General features: G+C 31.7%; 1 protein-coding gene across 3 annotated transcripts in view; it reads left to right on the top strand.

The window, feature by feature from the left end:
* The window catches only part of LOC118196369 (BAR/IMD domain-containing adapter protein 2-like), a 299,892-nt gene extending 285,461 nt beyond the window's left edge, over positions 1 to 14,431 (top strand). For all 3 annotated transcript variants that reach the window (XM_085817242.1, XM_085817241.1, XM_085817240.1), the window contains 2 exons: positions 7,193 to 7,497; positions 12,664 to 14,431. In XM_085817242.1, the coding sequence (XP_085673368.1) occupies positions 7,193 to 7,497; positions 12,664 to 12,736 (378 nt within the window). In that variant the 3' untranslated portion in view covers positions 12,737 to 14,431. The remainder of the gene's footprint in view (positions 1 to 7,192; positions 7,498 to 12,663) is intronic.
* The last annotated feature ends 8,763 nt before the right edge of the window (positions 14,432 to 23,194 follow it).

The following is a 23,194-nucleotide window of genomic DNA, read 5'->3' as shown; positions in this document are numbered from 1 at the left end:
CATATTGCATTATATATGTATACAGATTTATTTAAATTGAAATAGTTATATAATGTAGTATAACTCATATTTATAGTTTGGGGTAAGTTCTGCTAATTTTTAAACAAAATACTTTTTTCTTTATATAGTAGAGTCCCGCAAACTAGAGATAATGTGGACTGTGGAGTTTTACGGAATAAGGGGTGGGTTTTTTGGAACTCTTTAATATTTAACTGTAAATTACTTTAGACATTTGTAGCACGATATTGGACACGGAAACGTACAGCATGCAATTAAATTAACGTTGATTTTTTATGTTAAGTTCTAGCACATTAGGAGTCGTAAAGAGAACAAATACCCTAAGATAATTGAGTAAAAAAAAAACTTGCATACAAAAATGAAGGAAAAATTGTTAAGCGGTAGAAAAATATTGTGTGATGGTAGATTGTCTTTCACGCTCATTCCATCGTCGTGCAGCTTCACCCCGTAAACGACAGAGGAACAGTCCATACTAGATGCGCCTTTCTCCTCCATGTAACGAAGCATTTCTTCGCTATGGGTCATCATTTTAGCTTTTCTATTGTCTTCAATCTCTTCGTTTTCTGATTCATCAAAATATTTTTATCCACATTGTCTTCTAGTGCAACCATTTCTGCATATCCTAAAATTTCACAATTTTCATCTTGTCCCAACCATTCTTTAACATCATCATCATTAACATTTCCGCAGCCTGGAAATTTCACAAGTAAATTAATTATTTCACAATTTTCTGGCTCTTCCGGTTTCGTGAATTCATTTCCTGGATGGCCCAACGACTTTCTCCAGGAATGAACGAGGCTTATCTGCTCGATTTCACTCCAAGAATAAGCTACCCCTCCAACATATCTATTTTCTTCGGTTTCAGAATCGTATCACACTCTTCCTCGGTGGCTAGGATAAGAGATGGAAGAAGTTTATGTCTGTTATTTTTTCTTTCGTGCCTCCAGAACGTCCTGGTTCATCGGCCGACACAATGAAGTTATGTTAGGAGGTAGAAATATATCTTTTATATGTTCGTCTCGTAACTGTTCTGCATCAGGATGGGATGAGGCATTGTCTAGAATGAGAATCGCCTTCCTTGGTAGATTTTTTTTTTTTTTTATTTAAAAAAAACTTTTTCACTGATGGAACGAATGCTGATGAAACTAGTTATTACATATTGCTCCATTCATCCATGCGTATGACTGATTCCGGTACCAAACAGGAAGATCATTGTTGGTTTCGGTACCATTAGTGCACTTTTTTACGTTTTTAAACGCCCGGGATTTTTTTTTTTTTTTTGCCTATAAGCGCTAGTTTGAGCTTATGGCTGCCTGTTGCATTGCTGTATGCCAAGATTGCGACTCTCACCTTGCTTCTTTTGTAAATAGGTGCCGATTTTAATTCTCTGGATGCCAGCGTTTTCGAAGGTAGTATTTGAAAATTCAGACCGGTCAAAGTTATAAATTTGATCTACAGATATACCCTGCTTTTCAATTAGTTTGTGGAAATTATCCTTGAACATTGCAGCATTTTCCAAGTTAGCAGATAGCTTTTATTCTACACATATTTAACTGCCTGATGCCGTGCCGCATTTTCCATATGACGAGCCAGCCAGCACTAGCAGTAAATCCAGGCTCTCTTTCTTGAAATTCATCATCAAATTTTAGAGCTTTCTCTTGTAAAATTGGTCCTGAAATGGGTGTTCTCTGTTTTCTTTGCTGCCTGAACCACAAAAAAAGCGCCTTGCTCACTTTTGCGCATTCACTATCTTTCATGCTTTTTCTTTCCTTTAAACTGTTCGTACATGCTCTTTTCACAAAGTCTTGATTTCGGACCTCTTCTTTTTTCACTATATCGAATTAGTTTGTCCAACACCTAAATCCATGGTAATTTTGTTTACACTTTCCCGTTTGTCCAGTCTCTTTAAAACATCTAGTTTGATGTCCATTGTCACGTTCGTTTTTTTATTTTCCAAAGACGTTTTCACTTTACAGAATATCAAAAGTTCCAGTTTTTCAAATCAAATTGAATTGAATAAGCATTATATAACGAGGAAAAAAGGCATGATTATTGACGATAAGAAACCTAAAGTAACATATGAATATTAATTCTGCAGTATAAAGTATTTTGTAAATTCAAATGCACGGCAAGAAATGTTTTTCAAAATTAACAATGAAATTTTCATCTGTGCTCCTTCAGCTTTCAGCTTATTATGTTTTGAAATAAAGTAATTCTTGCAAGGTATTTCTTTTCTTCTGACAATACTATTACAGACGAGAACAGAAAATAGTATGATTTCCTAAAATTTACTGCAAAAACTTGATGCAGTAAGCTTTATTTTTATTTGTAATATTTCTATTAGGAAACTTTGAGTTTTTCTAAATATTATTCTTTGATTAAGATACAATAACATGCCAAACAAATATTAATTTTGAAGTCAGACTACAAAAACTAGTCCTGTAAAAATTTAAAAAATATTACGCTGATTTTTGTTGTTTGACTTCTGAATAATTTGTTCTTTGATTTATTAATATGTACTTAGAATCTAAGCTCTTGCTTAACAATAAAATTCAGTAACAGTTAAACAGTCAAATTTTATCCTTAGAGTTTTTAGCATTAAAATTTACTTCTAAACTCCAACACTAGATGGCGCCACGTCAGATAAAGTTTGTCGGTTTATCCTATATAGGGACTCGCGCTAATGCTCTACCCCGAGAGTAGCTGATTTTCTAACGGTCTCGCTTTATGCATGTATGTTGTTATCGAGTAAGGTAATGATTTCTTTAATATTTTATATATATTAACGAACATTTCCCAGGTATCTGAAGATATTATTTTGTGCTCGGTTTATTCGTTTAACCTCGCTTTTGTGTCGAATTATATTTTTTTAACAGAATTTAAACAATAGTAGTATTTTATTTTAGGTATGAATTATTAATTTAAAAAATTTTCTTTATGAATGTGTAAAACATTTTTTTTTATTATTGACCTTTTATATATATTTCTCAACTGAAGTCATATTTAAATGCTATTAATTTCTGCATAAAGGGAATAAAATAAGCATAGCTACATTTAAGGAGATATTGTTTGGTGAATAAAAGCAAATGATCAATGAAAAAGGCTTACAACTACTTTGTGTGAATTTTATTTTCTTTAAATAAATTATAAAATGCTATGTGCGATTCTTGGGGAGTAGTTGGGCGGAATTGTTAGCATCATTTAGTACAAGAGTGGTAGAAAATTAACAAGAGGTATATTTGGCTTGGTTTGTTTTATTTAATTATGGTAGAGCACTCGAGGTCTATCTGCCTAACGGTAGTGATGCCTTCGTGGAGGACTTTCTAAAGGAAATTGGCGCCTAAAACCACGAAAACGCTCATGCAGCCAGCCCGTTCGCTGGGATTCACTCATACGCTGATCGACTTACCACCTCTCGACCGCAGGTGGGCAGAGGTACATTTGAATTAGGTAAATTTAAACGCTTGAATATCTTCAAGCTATTATTTATGCAAAATTGTATAAAATAGTAATACAGTAAATCATATAATATAGTATAAATCAAGTAGTAAAATGCTTAAATATTGACATGGTATTAAATGTATGAATAAATTTTCCATTGATTATTTGTCACTTTTTAATTTATTACACACCTGTTTATTGTGTTAAATACATGCTGAAATATTTCAATAAGAATCATCATATATAAAGTAAAAATTATTTTTTCATAAATTTTAGACTGATTAAAATCTGTGCAAGTGTATGAATACTTTCCCCCCTTACTTTATGCGGTGTTTTTATATTTCTTTTAAGGGCTATTTATAAATTCATGTAACAATGTATTAATATGTGTATTATATTAATTAATGTATTAATGTACTTATCTCTAATGAGCTTATAAATCACGCAAAATTTATTTAAATGTTCATAAACAAACTTGGCGGCAATTTTCGAATTATGTTTATTCTTTCAATTTTGCTAGAGTAGGGGTCTTCAACCTTTCACGCCCGAGGGCCACATCAATAAATTCACAAAGATCAAATATCCGTGGGCCACATGTCTTTCAAAAAAATAGTGTTGTCAGAAAATTTATATAAAAAAGGGAGGTTTGTGTATATATACACTGGTTCCAAAAAGTCAACTGGAAATCAATTCAAAATGTTTTAAATCTTTTTTTAACTATGAAAAAAAAAAAGTATAAAGATGATTGTACAGAACGATGTTACAAAATGCATTTGCAATTAAAAAAAATTATATTACTGGCAAGAGATGGTAGTTAATTTAGTTTTAATGTGAAATTTTACATTGTTTTACTTGATTAAAGCTTCAATATCCGGTTAAATCTGTGTTGTTACAATTCGTAAAATTTCCTCCAAATGTTTGGCTGGCTGCCGTGTTCTTGGTTTTTATTTTAGGATTTTCATTTTACAAAAAAAGCTGTTCACATATGTAGGTACTGCCAAAGATAGAAGGCATGAAGAGTGCATGTTTACAAATTCCTGAATACTTGTCTTCGGTCACATACTTCGAATAAAAATCAATTAATGTAGGATTTTCAAGAAACTTGCATTTTTCTGCAGAGTCACACTGTAAATCTATAAATTCTAATTGAAGTTGAGTTGGAACAATATTACATAAGATAAATTACATAAGAAAAAGTGAAATTTTTGAAAACTCGTTATTTTCAGAAAACGTTATCTCAAATATCAGGTATGTCAATAAAATGTTTTAAATATCAAGAATAAGAGAATTTTTTTTTTTTTTTTTTTTTTTTTTTTTTTTTTAAATGACAAAAAGCTGACAAGGCAATTTTTCTTGAAATTAGAATTTCTTAAAATTCTTCAAAATACCTTCAGTCGGCCACGCAGTTGAAGCTCTTATGGTAGGGAATAGTACCGGGGGGGAGGAGTAAAAGAAAAGGGCCAAATGTGCCGTTACAGAATCTCTGGTCTGGATTAGCATCTCTGGTCTTCCAGACCTCCAAATGTTTGGCTGGATGTTCCAAAATTAGATAGTGCTGCCATCTGGTAATGAAATGTGAGATCATTTTGTGGATGATGCGCATTCATCGCGGAAATTGATACTAAAAATCTGTCAACTAATATATTTCCCATTTAAACTCCGGATATTTTTGTTTCCACGTATGGAGTAAAATTTATCCAATTTTTTCTGCATCTTTTTTATTGGGATAGGCATGCTGTTTGCCGTATAATCTTATAAACTCAGCTTTATTTTTTCATTTATTACAAAATTAAAATTTACGGATAACTAATTATTGCATTAAAAATCTGTTTAGCTTAAAGAAGGGTCTTAATATATTTCTAGTTAATGGTTTTATTTTTGTAATAAAGCGGCTGTAATATATCTGTCATTTTTAAACGAGTATAATCATTTTTAACAAGTACTTATTGGTTTTACTAATTAAAAAGGTATTTTTATAGTATTTAATGGAATATCGTGCTGCTTTACTAATATCAAAAATGTGTTTTGGGAAAATATTAATATTAAACTAGGTTAGAATAATTAGTTAACTTTAGGCTAGAAATATAACAGCAGAAGCAAATTAATAATTTTGCAGTTTTAGTTTATTAATAATCTCTTATTATTATTATTTCTTGTCTGTGATTCCCTTCCTTCCTCAGTGGCACGACAGCCCAGGGTGGGCCCTGGCCTTCTCAAGAATTTTCTTCCAGGCCTCTCTCTTCTTGCCCATGGTAATCACTCTTAAATTCACGAGGTCCCCTTCTAGGCAATCGACCCATCTGAGGTTGATTCGGCCCATAGTTATTTTTCCATTGGGGCTTGGCCAGAAATATTTTCTGCGTTGTGCGCTCCCTGTTTCATTCTAATAATGTGGCATGGCCCTTTAATCCTTTGGATTTTTATGTTTTCACGACGTCGAGTTCTTTGTAGGTACGGTAAAGTTCTAGATTTGAGCGTCTGTGCCAAACACCATCAACTTGTATTCCTCCAAAAATAGCTCTTAGTATCTGCCGCTCAAAGATACAAAGAGCATTTTCATCTTTTTGTGTCATCCAGGTTTCTGAAGAGTAAGTGAGTATAGATCTGATTAGACATTTATAAATGAATAACTTTGTTTCCTTTAATTAAATTTGATTTAAAATATTTCTTTAATCCGTGAAAGCATCTATTGGTAGCCTTAATTATCCTCTGTACTTTAAGTGTGATGTTGTTAATGTTAATCTCAAAGCTCAGATATATAAAGCTATCAACTTTCTGAAATTTTTAAGTACCTATTTGCAGGTGAGTAGTAGAGTCTGTTACCCCTGTGCATTGCACGTATTTAGTTTTTTTTCCTGGTTTATAGTAAGGTGCTCTCTTTCCAGGGCCCGAAATGTCCGTTTCAGATCAGAAGGTGTTCTTGCAATTATGTCTGTATAATCGGCAAGTACAATGATTTGCACAGATTTATAGAATATGTTTCCTCTAGTGTTGATTTTTGTGTCACGAATAATTTTTTCTAATGCTATGTTGAAAAGTAGGCATGCCAACGCGTCACCCTCTCTAACCCCATTTCTAATTTCCATTACTTCTGAAAAATCTCCCTGGATTTTAACTCTGCACGCTTTTACTCAGCGTAAGAGCAGTGAGTCAGGGATATTAAATTCTCGCATAGCTTCAATGAGAAATTTTCCGTTTTTGCTATCAAAGGCATTTATTTTTGAAATCCACAAAGAGATGGTAGGTTCCAATTCCAAATTCTTTGTGTTTTTTTTTTTTTTTTTTTTTTCTGGTATGTGTCGAACGTTAAATATTTGGCCAATTGTGGATCTCCCTTTCTGAATCCGCATTGATAATCTCCGCTAATGTTTTCCACAAATGGGAAAAGTCTACTAAAAAGAATGTTTGAAAAAATTTTATAAGCAGTACACAGTAGACTAATACCTCTTTAATTAGGGATTCAAGAATGTCTCCTTTTTTATGTATGAGACAGACTGTGCTAAGTCCCCATTTCTCTGGAAGCGTCTCCTTGTCCCACACTGATAAAATAATATGGTGTAGTTTCTTGTCTGTGGTTATCTTGTTATTATCTGTGCTTTTTTCATAAGTTATTATTATTTCTTGTCTGTGGTTGGTTTTTAAGTATTTATTTCTATTTAAATATTATTAATAGTACTGAGTTTTACAAAAGCATTATTTTGAATAATTTTTGTTTTACATTTTTCATTTTCAGCGCCAGCGAAATAACTCCAAATTTCTTCACCCTTCCTCGAGTATATCCGTCGGTAGCTCCCCCGCCCCCACCCCCACCTCTCCCTCCGGCCCCCCTGTGACATCAGGGGACCCCTTGGTTAGAATCCTGCCACGGCGCTTGCCCCCCATGTCGACTTCCTTACATTCCAGTAACGACAGCGGATTTTGCAACGATGGCCCTCCCCCTTCACTGCCAGTGCTTCTGTCGCCGACGTCGCCAGGATTTTCGCCAAGGGACCGCAGTGGATCCATCCAGCGTTCCTTGGAAGAAGAGGGGAAACCGAAGTTAGTATATTATCGTTAACGGAATATGTTAAACTCTTCATTTACGTTGCTTAAAATTCTCTCAGCTCGATAAATGACAAATTATGATAATGTAAATGATAAATTATGATAATGTTCTTGTGTAAAAATCGCAGGGATGAGAAGAGATGCAGAAATAATTGCCAAATGTTGATGTTCAACATTAAATGTTTTGGGCAAGTGGGACTGAGGTCATCTGTGCTTCTTTCTGTTATGCAAAATGTTCTTTTGGGGCCGTGGAGCTTATTTTCTGGTAGGAGAGGAGAAAGAGTATTATAAAGCATTTTAAGCAGAATTTTGTAACCGCCTAAAGTATGGGACCTTATGTCAGTGTTTCATGGACTAAATCAGTCCCTATTTTGGCTAATGAGAGAAAAGCTAAAAATATATTTTTATATTAATACCAATTTAATAATTTTCTAGCTGATTGATACTGATAGCATATTTATTAACTTTTATTTAAAGAAAAACTTTAGGATGAAAGATGTCTCTCTCTGTGTATATATATTTCTACAGTTCTATTAGTTTTTCTAGCAATTTACTGTACTTTGAATTTTTATATTTTGTATGTTTTGCTTTTTTTCTTAAATTTTATTTTAAGAAGGTTTTTATTCTTACTTTGTTTTAATTCGAAGAGGTCAGATGACACGTCGGAGAAAGTCTTCAGCAGTATAAGACGACTTAAAAATAATTTTTCAAAAAGCAAATTAATTTACAATGGTTTGAAGTCTTACAGTGTTGAGAGGGACGAAACATATTATTCATCTCTCATTAATCAACTCGGTTAAGTGTTTAAATACTTACTCCTTTACAAGTTCTGTTTTGAAATATTAAATAGGGGTGATTAATTTTTTAATTCGTTTATTTATTTTTCATATATTAATTTTTCATTACTGCTAATTTTGAGGTTTCCACCAAAGTTTTTACCATCTTTGCCTCTGTATTAGACCTCTTGACCCACCTGAATTTCCATTTAACTTTAAAGACCTCTTAAATATCCCCCATTCTTCTCCTTAGATAGGATAATCTCAATTTTTACTACTTTTGAACTTAATCTTATATATATATATATATATTAAAATACAGAACACAGAAAGAAAAAGAATGCCGCTTCTTCTAGTGTTTCTTAGTATGAAATTATGATATTAATTTTTATTCGTTCAATCATTTTTTTCTGTAAAACAATCGGAAAATGAAAGAGAGAAAGGGAATTAAAATTAAGAACGCTATTCTCCAATTTCTGGAAGTCAGTAATTATCTTTATCGAAGTGAATCTGATAGGTTACCTGTCTGTTTTCGTGTGAAATACCTCATTTAATTTGCTGTAAATGCATTTAGGGGCAACCAGCAGCTTCGATAAACCTTTTACTTAAACTTGCATGCTCTTCGCACTTAATATGAGAACTCATATTTGAGAATGTAAGGAATTAAGTTGGTAGAAGCCTAATAATCATACATTTTTTAATCACTCGTTTGAATTTTAATACCATCGGTATTAAAATTCAAAAAAGTCATCAAAAAAGTCTTCATATATAAAAAAAAAAATAACAGCTTTAGCGCAATAAGCAACAATGTCATATGAGATATTTATAGCTTCAAAAGAATGCATTCGAGTCTGAATTAGAAAACTAATTGTTTTTCGCTATTTTCTTAAAATTTTGTTCAAAACTTTGTAAAGTCATTGTTGACTTTTTGTAAGAGAAAACGTGAAAAATTTTCTATGCCCTCACTGAGACTCGAAATCCGGGCCTTCCGGTTGCTATCCGAACGCGCTTTCCAATTATGCTACAAGGCACGCGATAAGGCGGGAGAAAAACGTTACAGCTCTATCACAAGAAAAGAACTTGTCTTAAGATTTAACATTTTATGTTTTAACTTTTGCAATTGAAATTTTCTCTTCGAGAAGTGTATGCATTTATTTAGATTTATCAATGTTATCATAATAATGTGCAATATAATCATTTAATAGTTACTACCAATATGGTGATGTAACCATTATATATAATACTAGCAGCTTCGCTGCCAGCCTTCGTCTGGCTTTTAAATGTACCGGAAAAATGGCTGAAGAGAACACCAAATGTTAAATTTAAAAACTGCATAGAATTTTACTCTGCAGAAAACTTCATAAAAAAAAATTTATTACGTATAACAAAATTACAATGAAATAAGCAATATCCCTTAATGCAAATATTATATATCCTAATAAATAAATTAACCAACTTCCCTTTGCAAAATCTTAAGAACTCAACTGGTATAAAGGAGGTTAAGAACTTTGTTTCCTAAAAACATCACTCAAAACTTTTCAATATGTTAAAAACAGTGAAATGAGCAATAAATAACATAAAAGAATACAAAAAGCAAAAAATTCTGAAAAGAAACGTATAATTAAGGATATTTTAGCTTATATTTTCAAGAGAAAAAATTAAGTGCTACTTTGGTAGACGGTTGCACGGATTTTTGGCGATTTACATTGGCGCGGTTTTTACAGTCATCAGCCATCTTGAAAAATGCTGCTTTTACGTATTTTACGCATATCGTTAAAAATAATGGATTAGTTTTTTGTTGAAAACGTTGTTTTTAAGATGGCTGGCAAATGTAAATAAATACATTTACTAAGAGTATAAAATGCTAAAGTAAGGTTAAATTATTACTTTCATATAATAGAATAAAAACACCGCTATAAAAACATTGCGCCAACATTTAATTGGATTAAAATATCACTTAAATTGAATATCGAATTAAAAATATCATACCAACGTTTAAAAGAATTAAAATATTACTTAAATGTTTTAAAATAAGTTTTATGGGATTTAATTATTTAACATTAAAATATATGTGGCAATAAATATCTCAGGAATTTTTGAAAACATTGTATTAATTTTTTAATAAAAGTTGAAGTATACAATTATAAAGTAAAAGAAAATTATGTACTTACATTTTTTTAAAAGTATTTTACCTGGCGTATATTGATAAGTACCACAAAAAAGTACAAATATTAAATATTAATTACAAATATTAAAAATACAAATATTAATTATCCTAATAAAAAAATGGTACTTTTCCGTTTCGCCGGCGCAAATCTCGCCAAGCAGACTTTGTTGGCGACAGCATACAGTATGCACATAAAAAAGGTTAACAAATGTTAGTTCTAAGAATTTTTTATTTTGAAGGCATAAAAATTTTAATATGGTTTAAAATTTTGTAAAACGCCAGTACGTAAAGACAATAAATTTGTAAAAAGACATTAATTTAGAATTTATTATGCTTTCATGGTTCAACATCCTAATTCGCCTGTTCGTATCACGTTACTCGAAGTGATCTCATCTCACGTGAACTACGCTACAAAAAAGTAATTCTCTCCGTAATTATCTATATTAATTTCAAGTTAAATCTTAATTTGGAATACAAGTTTAAATGCAAGAATTATTTCAATTCGTACGAATAGCTTACTCAGAAATTATGTAAAACCGCATTGCTTTACTTCGCTAGTGCATTCTTATTAGAATTGATGAATTTAACCCTTGATTTTGCCTTTTCTATATTTTCGGGTGAGCAGTGTGAATGGTCTTGGGGCATAAAAGTTAACTATCTAGGCAAAAATTATATGTAATTGTATGCCAGTATTGAAAGAAACAATCAATCTGAAAAGAAATGGCTGCGACTTGTTTTGAAAATGAAGCGTAAAAGGTTATCAGCGAAGATATTCCGTTTGGCATCAGTTGTACCATTATTGGCGACTTTATCGCTTGCGCCAGCAAAACAGAAAAGTACCCAAAAAATTAATCAACTTTCCGTTGAAGAAAAAAAAAAAAAAAAAAAAAACATGCAAAACTTTTCAATATCTTACAAACAGTGAAATAAGCAAAGAAAAAAGAAAAAAGAAAAAAAGAAAGAAAGAAAGAAACTCAAAAAACAAAAAATTCCGCGCACAATTTTACTTTGCAGAACAACTTTATAAAAAGCATCAATAAAAATTTATTATATATATAAAAAAAGGACATATATGCCAATCTCTTAAAAACAGTGACATAAGAAATACGATGAAAAAATTGTTGCCAAACCCATATTTCTAAAAGAATGAAACTATTCAAAATGATGTGATTTCATTAAAAATCTATCAACAACAATAAGAAAGGAAAATTGTTGCCAAAATCACATTTTTAAAGATGTGAGAAGTGTACTCGGAAGCTTCATTTAAATTTTTTTTTTAAATACAAAATATTATCATTTTTCCAAAATTCTTTTTGTAAAAGCAGTCGCAAGGATGAAAGTTTAACGTGTCCAAAAATCAAAGAAAAATAAACTGTACATTTTTAAACATAAACTTTTTTAGAAAAAATCCCGTTGAAAAGGTGTTAAGCTCACTTTGTTAAATAAATTTGTATTTAATCGATTTATTCAAACACGAAATTTATTTTAAGTTCGTGAAATAGCTAAGTGCCTACGTTTCATGACGATGTGAAAATGGAGTGTGTAGAGTAATATCTCGCTTTCCTATAACCCATTATGTCTCAAAATGACGCGATTTCGTCACAAAACATAAAATAAAAAAAAAAATTCGAATTCGAATTTCGAAAAAATCGCTTCGAGGTGCACTGGCTCTTATCTAGATGCACCTATGTACCAAATTTTGTAGCCGTGGGTCTATTAGCTTACGCGCAGCGCGAACGAAAGACACACACACACAGACAGACTCTTTTTTTTTTTTTTTTTTTTTTTTTTATATATATATATATATATCATATGTAGAGATAAATCCTTATAATTTATAGTATGAACAGAAAATAAAAATTTTCCTTGTAAATTTGGTACTGGTTAAAATATAATGCGTATTTAGTATAAGAATTTAAATTTTGTGCCAAGTTTAGATAAGTTTTGATATAAAAATTTGAAATTTTATTGAAATATTCATAAATGAAGAGAGTAGTTCATACTGGTTGCATGTGAAAAAGTTGGGGAGTAAAAGGATATGAGTAAATTCTTAGGTGTCTAATTTATGCCAAAATGCATTGATTGTGAACTTTTATTCTTTTCGCGGCTGTCTGTAATAGCATCTGCATCTAGTTGCAAATAATTTTGAGGATTTTAAAATGTGTTTTGCTCTATTGTTTCCAGTTGGTAAAATAGTTATTTATTTTATTTTTTCAGAGACAACATGTTTTCATCCGTTAAACTGCGAAAGGTAACAACAAATGATAGATCTGCTCCAATGATCAGTTAGTAAATTCGAATGTGTGTTTTCGACGTTGGAATTCATCTTGAACTACACAGTATGCCAAGTATCAAAAACTGAATCATTTATATTTTGATAAAGAAAGGCTAATAACTGTACTAAAATTTAATACATCTGATTCCAAATTTAATGAGATAAACTGAAATAAATAATACATTTTATCGATTTACATCTTCGTATAAACATGCATCCCTGAAGTTCAAACCAACACTGCAAAATAAATTGAGAACCATTTGAATGTAAAAAAACATTTGGTTTTATTAAATGTGTGTAAATGTTTTGAACTTTTTTCGTCGTTAACACATTTTTCGCAGCATTTTTGTTTGATATTTCTTTATTTTTTCCTCATTTTAATTATGTGTTCAAATTGAAGATTTTTCATGGCTGCATTTTTCTTTACAAATAAATATTTGAACATCTATCAGTACTACAAGGTCTTTATTTTGTTGGGAATTCAAAATGGTAAGTTTTATGTAAGAAGTATTTTAATTGCTTGAAATACCTCTTTTCATGTCTAGTATTAATTTTATTTAAAGCTTTTTCTTCAAGTTTTAAACTTTGCTTTGAAGTCTCACTTTTTACGTTTAAATACTAATATTGTTTTAAATTGCAAATATATTTTTTGTTTTTCTTCTAAATAAATTTATAAGCATTTTTTTCAGCATAATCATGCTTTAAAAAGGGACGTTATGGTTTTAAATATCGCATGCTGCAGCTTCAAGTATCTAAATGAAAAACATTATTATTGAAATAACACCGGCACCCATTAAAATATTTTTAATCTTAAAATCCATGAAATAATGCCTGAAATCGCTAAAGAAACGTATCGCAAAATTGATGAAATTACTCGAAGTTATTAAAACTTTTTGTGTTTCCAAACTGTTAAATATTTTCTGTAGCTATTGGGAAAATGTGCTTGAAAATCTCATACACATTTATATATTCTAAAGTTGAATGGATTTATCTTCCCCATGCATGTCAGTTCCTTTTCTTCTAGTGAACCAACTGATTACTTCAGTGTTATTTCAAGTCCTAAAAATGCTTCAGAATTAAAAAATATAATAGTGTCTTGATTTATAGAAAGAAGCGAAATGCAAAAGCCCCTTACTTCTAATTGACTTTCACACTTACAAACGTGAATGCCGTCTTTTAAAATAGCAAGTAATTCTACTTTTCAAGTTGATGTGGTTTATCATTGTAAGGATGGAGGTGGAATAATCTACTAAAATGAAGTTTTTAGTATACTTTTGATTATGTGCAGTTCTTTTCTCACTTACATTTAATTGTAAAGATGTAATACATATCTCAGAGCCATGTGTTTATTGAACAATTTATGCCATCTAGAAGCTGTGTTTTACTAATAATTGGAGGAAGCAGGATTTTGGAACTCCATTCATTTATAAAAAATAAAACGTACGTCCCAAAAGTGTAGACCTCATAATATGTATGTATGCATGTATATATTTGAAATCCCATAAAATGCTGCGAAGATTTTTTAAAAAAACATTTCGATGAAGAAATTTGAACTTCAATTTTTGTGTTTATAATACCAAAGAAAGTCTATTGTTTAAAGAATAATTTATATTTTGTTGAAATTTATATGTGATTTTATTGTGATGTATGATTACTAAGTTTTGAAATTTGGGGTAAAAAGTAGTAATAAAGGTTTTATGTATTTTCATATTTGTGCAGTTTTTTTCTACAAGACCTACACATGCATAGATGCAATTGCAGATTTCTTTAAGCATTCTTCAGGAAGCTAACATAATGTTAAATGGCCCTAGTATAAGTACAAACGCTGGCCGTAACCGATGCATTTAAATTAATCGCACAGCCTTATATGCACATTTTGAAAAAAATATAATTGAAACAAGTAGCTAAGCATTGCTTTTCAGTGCTGCAGAAGCTTTAAGCACTCAGATTTTATTTCGGAATCATAAAACTCTTTTTTGCTTCTGCTATAAATAAAGGTTCCATTTTCTACTTATTTCAGTTTTGGAGAAATTTGCAAGCGTATCAAAAATCTGGAAACTGGATTTTGAACATTTTGCATTTTGAAAGGCGGAACTTTTGTTGGGGGGGGGGGGTCCGGATCGGTTCAAATAAATAGTTGGTGAGGAATTAAAAAACCAAGTATGAATTTTTGGCGGCCCAACTAGTGACTGTTGGGATATCGCAAGCCAAATTTTTCACTCCTCTGTCTTCATCAATCAGTTATTAAATTTTGTGTTATACACATATTTTATGTTTTCATTTACGTTATTTAATAAACTATTCAGAATCGCGAGGCACTTAAATGATTGATGGTACTGTCGTCAAATCACTGAAAGCATAACGAATTCATGCATAGACAAAATGCAAAAAGTCCACGGCTTAGTTTTGAACCATTTTAAATTTATGAAACTTGTGTGCTTAAACGCGGTTGTGGAAACTTTCATCTGGCTGCTATTAATATGACATTAAAAAAATCACGAAAATTTTCTTCTTTATTATGATTTATTTAATTATGGCAAAGCAAACGAGGGCTATCTGCCTAAGGGAAGGAATGCCTTAGTAGAAGATTTTTTTGTAAGGGAAAATGCTCTTATTCACGTTACACATGAGTATAAAACACAGTAATTCCCAACCCGTTTGTTGGTATTTGAAAGCGGTTCTTTCAGCGATCTTGCTATTAAAACCTCCTGCACAGCCAGGGCAATTTTCCTGAACAGAATCCCCATTAAAATATCATAATTCATTGATCATAATCGACGCGACCATTTCCCACCTCAAACGCAAGTGGGCAAGAAGTTGTAATAATATTAACAGAGATGCCTATCCCATAGTCCGCGAGCCATATGTGCTTGCATTGCCCGTCTGGTCTCTCAGGTCTGAAGTCAAGCGCCAAGTGGAGAAATCATTTTTCTCCTATACATATGAATGATATTGTAGCACGCTAATCATGTCTTGCCTGAAAAAAATGTAGAAAGCTATGCTTAACGCCATTGTTGTGTAAATTGTAGTCTATAAGCATGTTCGTAGGTAAGTAATCAAGTTTCAAAGATTCTCTCGGTTTTAAAGCACATTCGATATCTTGAATTTACTTACATGTTCGGAGAAAATTAATGTTGGTGATGAAGAGATTCAGGTTTGGATGGATGCAGACAATGAAGCTGTCGTCGCATTCTCTGAAGATGACGATGAAATAAACGGACGTGTACTGAAAAATGAGAAGAAAGAAAAAGACAACATGCAGAGCAGGAAAGTTAATGTGAATCGAAGCTGACGAAGGATTTCAGATTTTGATAAGATTTGCTGAGAAATGTCCATCAGTATATGGTGTCATAAAATTTCTTTGTCAGTATATGGTGTCATAAAATTTCATTGCATACACAGCGAGCTTTTTAAATTACGGCGACTATTTTGCAAGCACTCAAACATTTGAAGTTATATGCCCTCATACTAAAAAAGTCTCAGCTTTCGTATGATAATAAATGAAGTAATTGTAAAATATCTTGATATTTATTAAATACAAAATCTTATTATATATTTTAATTTCAAATAATCTGCACGATTTTCGATATTATTTATTTAATTGTGACCCTATAGATCTTTGCAATTTCTACAGATAGCGTCAGCAAACATGAACAAGTAACTTCTAGAAATATGTATTTAATTATCCGGGAAAATCTTTAATCCGGACACCGCGCGGTCCCGTTGCTGCCAATCAAAAGAGATTCTACTGAACTTCCTTACGTATTTTCCTAAAAAATATACATTACATATATGGGTCTGTAGCGGAACATTGAGCATTCATATTTTCTAAATGTGGGTGGTAAATTAAAAAAAAAGTACTATAAATAATTATTTGTACTTGTTTTATACAGCTATGCTTTAAACTTTCTGTTTTAAACTTTTTATTTTGCTTTGAGCATGATAAAAATTAATTATATTTTAATTCCATTTGAAATGAAATTTAAATAGAAGTATTTTGGGCAAATTCTATACAGGAAAGACAGATTCTGTTTAAGTCCCAGTTCTCGAAATTGCAGTTTTACGAGACCGCAATATCGTTTAATAATTCCTCATTATTTTTCTTCTTCCGTATAAAATCAATGAATGGTTTTATGCGTTTTGGGGGGCGGAGATAAAATGCTGTGTTTGAGCCCCAGAGAGGTAGTTTTACATGCTGTAACAGCTTTAAATAATATTAAAATCTTGTAGTTTAAATAATTTAAATAGATGAACATTAAGGTATTTGTGAATGGCAATATTTGAAACCAGACTCGAGTGCCTCGTGCGACTCTCGCACGAAGAATGTAATTTATTTTTAAATGTTAGAATATGTTTTCTCTTCTTGTTTGTATGTCGCCATTTTTTTGAGTGTTAAATAAAAGTTATTGCTGTGTTCCATCATTGGAGTTGCTTCATTTCGCCAAAGAAGCATCACAGTCAAAATTATTTTGGAGGCACCGACCAAGATCGAATAATCGTGCGTATTTTTATTTTATTAGTTCATCACTGAACATAATATTAGTGATACCAGATTATTACTTCCTGTTCATAAAGAATTGCTTTATTTTATTAGTTCATCACTGAACATAATATTAGTGATACCAGATTATTACTTCCTGTTCATAAAGAATTGCTTTATTTTATTAGTTCATCACTGAACGCAATATTAGCGATACCAGATTATTATTTCCTTTTAATATTGAATTGTCTTATTTTATTACCGTATTGGATATTATTTTTAATATTCATTTTAGTTGTCCAGACAGTAGATATATATATATTGCTCTATGTTGTTATTCTTATTTTAGTCACCATTAATGTGGTAGAGAGAATGAACTTCATTTAAATATTTCATTTTTGAGGTATACGTATTTAACAGAGTGCATTTAATTTCGTGATTCCTGACTGCATTAATTAATTAAAGTAATTAATTTGAGCTATTTTGAGGAAATATAAAGAACACAGTGTTCGTTAATTTTAAACATAGAAACAATGTCTTACTTGGGAAGAGCTCGTAAGGAAGATTTGCAAAATCTCGCGGCTGAACTGGGAGTTCATGTGACTGCAGATTTGAAAATAGTCGATTTAAAACAGAAAATTGTTGAAAGTAGAGATTATGATGAGGTATTCGTCAAAGGAATCTTAGACACAATAATAGAAGAACGGAAAGAGAGGGAGAAAAGAGAAAAAGAGAGAGAGGAAAGAGAAGAACGTAGGAGACGGGAAGAAGCAGAAGAGCGGAGAAGGAACGAACAGTATGAATTAGAGAGATTAAGACTTGAAGCAGAGACAAAGTCTCAAAATACCGGGCAGATACGGCCGAAAACGGAGCTGCGTCACCTTATGCAGAAATTCGATGACAAGAAAGGAGATATCAGTCTATATTTGCTATTGTTTGAAAGGCAAGCAGAATGGGCTAAAATTGATAAAGAAGAATTTGTATCTCATTTACTAGGACTACTTCCTTACGAAGTAACCCAGTTAATAGCTAGAGAACCCTCCGATAAAGCTAAAGACTATGAACACGTGAAGAATTTATTGTTAAGACGGTTTAAACTAAGCCCGGAAAAGTTTAGGCAGAAATTTATGAAACATCAAAAGAGTACCGAATCCACATGGGTGGATTTCAATTATGAAATAGAAAATTATTGCAAGGAATGGGTGACTGGTCTAGGAGTTAAGACTTTTGATCAGTTGCTAGATTTGATGGTGATTGACCAACTTAAACGTCGAGTTCCTCCTGAAATTCGAGATCATTTTCTTGATGAATGAGTAGAGATGATTTCATCTAAAAAATTAGCTGAAAAACTTGATGCCTATGAAAACGTTTGCGGAAACTTTCAAAAAAGGCCTGTAGTGGATCGGCAGAAAGAAAGATACAATGCACTAACTCAAGGTAAATTGAGTTCAGATAATAAAAATAAAACTGAAAAAAAATTGTCATCAGGATTTAATTCGCAAAGCTGGTTTCATAGACCTAGAAGTCCACGTCCAGATGATAAATATGGAAAACGAAAAACGCCACAATGCTATCAGTGTGGGTCCTATCAACATTTAAGACCCCAATGTCCAAAACTTAAGAATAGTACTGAATCTCCTGCTAATCTTAACAGAATTAGTGCAAAACCAGAGGATAAACTTCTATTACCTTATACTAGTATGGGTTACGTAAATGGTCATAAAATTCCTATATTAAGGGATTCAGGTGCTATTATTGATATAGTTTCGATTGCCGAAATGTCGCAAATACATCACGCCGGAAAGTTTGTCGCAAATACATCACGCCGGAAATGCTGACAGGTGAAAATGTGTGGGTGCAACAGCCATTAGACTTGAATCCAACCTGTTTACCATTGGCCGAGATCGAACTAAATTGCGATCTTGGGCGAGTAATAACTAAGGCTGCCATTATTAGAAATGAACTCGACAAAGGAAGGTATTTATTAGGCAATCGAACTTTTGCACTGTTGAATAAACAAGGAAAGGAACCTGATAGTCATCCTCACCAGGTTAATGCCGTCTCTACTAGAGTTCAGAGGAAAAGAAAAATAGCTTAAGAGAAGATCTTGGAACCGATGAAAGAAGAAAATAAAGCATCCAGAGATATCTTTGAAGAAGTTAAATCACCGGAATTAAACGTGGAAAATTTTCACGAAAATTTGAAAAACGATAAAGAAATTAATATTGAGAATCATTTTGCATTGCTGCGTTATCATCATCTTTCGGCTTTTGATTTAATATCAAAGCCGCTACTAATAGGCGAAGAAAACAATTGTCGAAAGCAAATGACAATTGAATATTATCCGAAAGGCACAGATGAACTGAGGAAAGGCTTTGCTGTGAATTATAGCCGAGGAACTGCTCCACCATGGAAGAGATCTAGGCGCCGTCAAGAAAAAAAAAGAAGACTAGATCATTCTCCATTTTTTTCTATTTAAATGTGGTGTAAAAATATTTGTTTAAAACTTAAAATTTTCGGCCTGAAAATTTGGAAACTTATGAGAGAAGTTATCTTTTCTCTTTAAGCAATTTAACAGGCCGAGCTTATAAAATTTCGAATTTTACAGAACTTTTCCCTTCGGCAAAAGTCTCTCCGTTGGGGGAGAGGTTGTAACAGCTTTAAATAATATTAAAATCTTGTAGTTTAAATAATTTAAATAGATGAACATTAAGGTATTTGTGAATGGCAATATTTGAAACCAGACTCGAGTGCCTCGTGCGACTCTCGCACGAAGAATGTAATTTATTTTTAAATGTTAGAATATGTTTTCTCTTCTTATTTGTATGTCGCCATTTTTTTGAGTGTTAAATAAAAGTTATTGCTGTGTTCCATCATTGGAGTTGCTTCATTTCGCCAAAGAAGCATCACAATGCTCTTCATTCAATTATGTATAATTATGAAATTATAGATAATTTATTTATTTGGTTGCTACTGCTACATTTTCAGTTTTAAAATGTTCAGTTTAATTTTGATTGAGTATGCGTTTTATTAGAAAAATAAAGTTTACAACTGTGTTTGAAAGTGCATGTGAGCAGTCGGGTTTAAACCATTTGATTGGCATTTCAAATGGAGTAAGAGTATGTTTTTTATTTTCTGGTGAATTTTGAAAATAATTACATAAATCAAAATCTGCATTATTTGGTATGAGTACCAATTTTATATAAGCATTTCTCAAATGTTAAAATGTTTCACTGGGGAGTTACAGGGATGCATGCTTATAGTCGGCTAAGTCCTTAGATAGCAGATAGTATACTTTGTAGAGTAAAATTAAGATATAGTTGAATATTATTTCAACATTGGGATATAATGTGATAAAACAACTTAATAACTGGGCAATTTACGATTATAAATAGGCATTCATTTAGGAGTTTTGCATCTAAAAACTTCGTGCAAACACAATTGATGAGAAGAAAATCTGTTGAACTGTAGGAGGAATCAATAGTCTATGATTGTGGCTTACATTAAACCACGTATACAAAAGCATCAGAAATTTGTAATTACCGTATTTACTCGCATATCCCCCTTTCTTTAATAATTTTTTTGTGCGAAAATCGAGAAGGGAAACTTAAGCGAATAAGAAAAATATTTATGAAACTACCGGAAATTATCGCAATTATTAAAAAGTAACCCCATCTCAATAAGAATACATAGTAATATTAACATTACCATGTCTAATAAGATATCTTAATTTCTATCTCCTGGTACCTTGAATCTCACCCGCTCTTATTGTTGTCCACTGATACTTTCTAGGCCTCAAATCATTCTTTGCCTGCTGGAACAGCTATCTGTGTCATTTATAACAGCTTGCACGTTGTTGCCAGCATTACCGTTGTCATCGTCTGCGTCATTGTTCAGTCTGTCTTCCCACGTGCAGTGATTTTCAGAGAGATCAAGAGCTTTAGATATCTTTGTTTTCTTGAAGATCTTCGGTATAATTGCTTCACCGTTCCGTGCATCCTAAATCCATCCGCAAATCAGAAGATAAGACAAAAACAACCACTTCGTGAACGAATCCTTTGAAAATTTAAAAGAACTAATTGAACGCTTTGAGTGAGGGAAAAATTGCATGAATGCTTAAAAAGTTTCAGAAATTTATGCTAGATGCGAGTATACGTGAGGGGTAAATACGCAGGAGTGAATTCGGTATTTTTGTTAGTGTCTTATGTTTAAGGTTACATTCACATAATTCACTGTAAAAGGTCTTACTTCTCAGGTTTGGAGTGAAACGGTAATTCCTATCAGATCCCAAGTAAGATGGGATCCGTATTTTATTATTTTACTATTATTAAATTAGATCTAATTTGTTAATTTTATTGTCTGTTTACATTTTATTTAATTTTAATTATTTATTTATTTTTCCTAACTCCTCATTTTATTTAATTTTATTTATTTATTTATTTTTCCTACCTATTTTTCCTAGGCTCAGAAGTTTCTGACTTTAAAAATTAAGCCCTGTATAAATCTGATAAGGCATTTAATAAATGTAATACAGTCTGACTCAAATGTTCCCGAAATTTAATCTAAAAGGTCATATTTTTATTTTAACTTTGATTCATTTTGTTTTATAGTGTCCAGTGACTATTAATTTACAACAGGAGTGAAAAAATGTTTCCTAAAGAAAAATGCTGAACATTACCACCATGTTCTTCACTTCACAAATTCACGCGACGATATGTGTTTCTATCAACTTTGTTCAAAGTGCTACAGGTGATGTGGAGTATTATTATTTATGATGGTCTCTTGTTGATCTTTTAGCTTGTCCCAGAGCAAAGTTAATTAGCTTTTAATTTTGCTTAATAAAACTCTTTTACTAGAACACAATTTTAAAAAGATGGCTTCTGAAAGCTTATTTTATTCATTTACACGCATACGTTTCCAGAGCGTTTGGGCTAAAAATGTTTAAAAATAGCATATCTTTAGAATTTCCGATAGACAATCTCTTCCGATAGCTTAAGATCTCGTTGTTTTTTAACAATGCGAGAAATATAGATACATTCATGAAGCTTCTTCATTATTTTCTTCAAATATAATACAGGGCGATAATATTTGGTGGCAACAATTTTAAAAGTCATTCGACGGAAAATGCAGTTAAAGAACCAAGTTACCTTTTTTAATTATAAAACTAAAATGAATAATTCACACACACACAAAATCGTTGAGAATACAGTTTTATACGATAAAGTTTGACACACCTTTCAGGAAACGTTCAATAAATGTAATAATATGTTTAAATGTTTTCGTAAATTCGGTAATATGACTGAAGGGAATCTTTAAAAATCTTGCTTTAATTGAGTCAATCTAAAAAATGAGCAACATATTCAAGATGTAGATCTTGATGATTGTCTTCTTGAGTGAGTTTAATGCATTTAAAGAATTTTGAATAATGGAATAACAGAACTCAATAAGAAATTTAACATACATTAAAAGAAGTAACCAAAGTCATCATTTTATAGTCTATTATAGATTCTAGAACGTTTTCAACATTATCAGGTAAAGCAACGTCAGGTATAAAGAGTTTTTAAACTTCAAACTGAGCCTGTTCCTGAACCGATGTTTTATAGTATTATTATTTCGAAATCTGAAGGTGTTATCTCACTTTCCTAACACGAGATGGCAGCACCGCCGCTTCATGGTTTGTATATTGATGTTTTAATCATTTAAAACGTTTTACACACATTTAGCCGATTTACTCACCCAGAGTTTAATTGAGCTCAATATTGTGCTTAAATTTAACAAACTTGTTCGGTTATAGTTACCATTAAACAGATACACACCAACGAGTTCGTGCTACGCATATTCTGCATATTTTTCTTGACAGACTGCTGAAATTCAAGAGCATTGACTTAGAGCATGCGATGCTTGCGGCACCTGCCCGTAAGTTTAAAAATGAGAAAGAGGAATTATTATTTTTTAATTTAATCATTAACTACTTATACTACATATACACCTTT

Source organism: Stegodyphus dumicola, chromosome 5 (genome assembly GCF_044657685.1).
Source record: "Stegodyphus dumicola isolate Sdum_Otavi_A_Nest chromosome 5, ASM4465768v1".
Classification (NCBI taxonomy): domain Eukaryota; kingdom Metazoa; phylum Arthropoda; class Arachnida; order Araneae; family Eresidae; genus Stegodyphus; species Stegodyphus dumicola.
The sequence above is the reverse complement of the archived record's forward strand: the minus strand, read 5'-3'. Positions and strand labels throughout refer to the sequence as shown.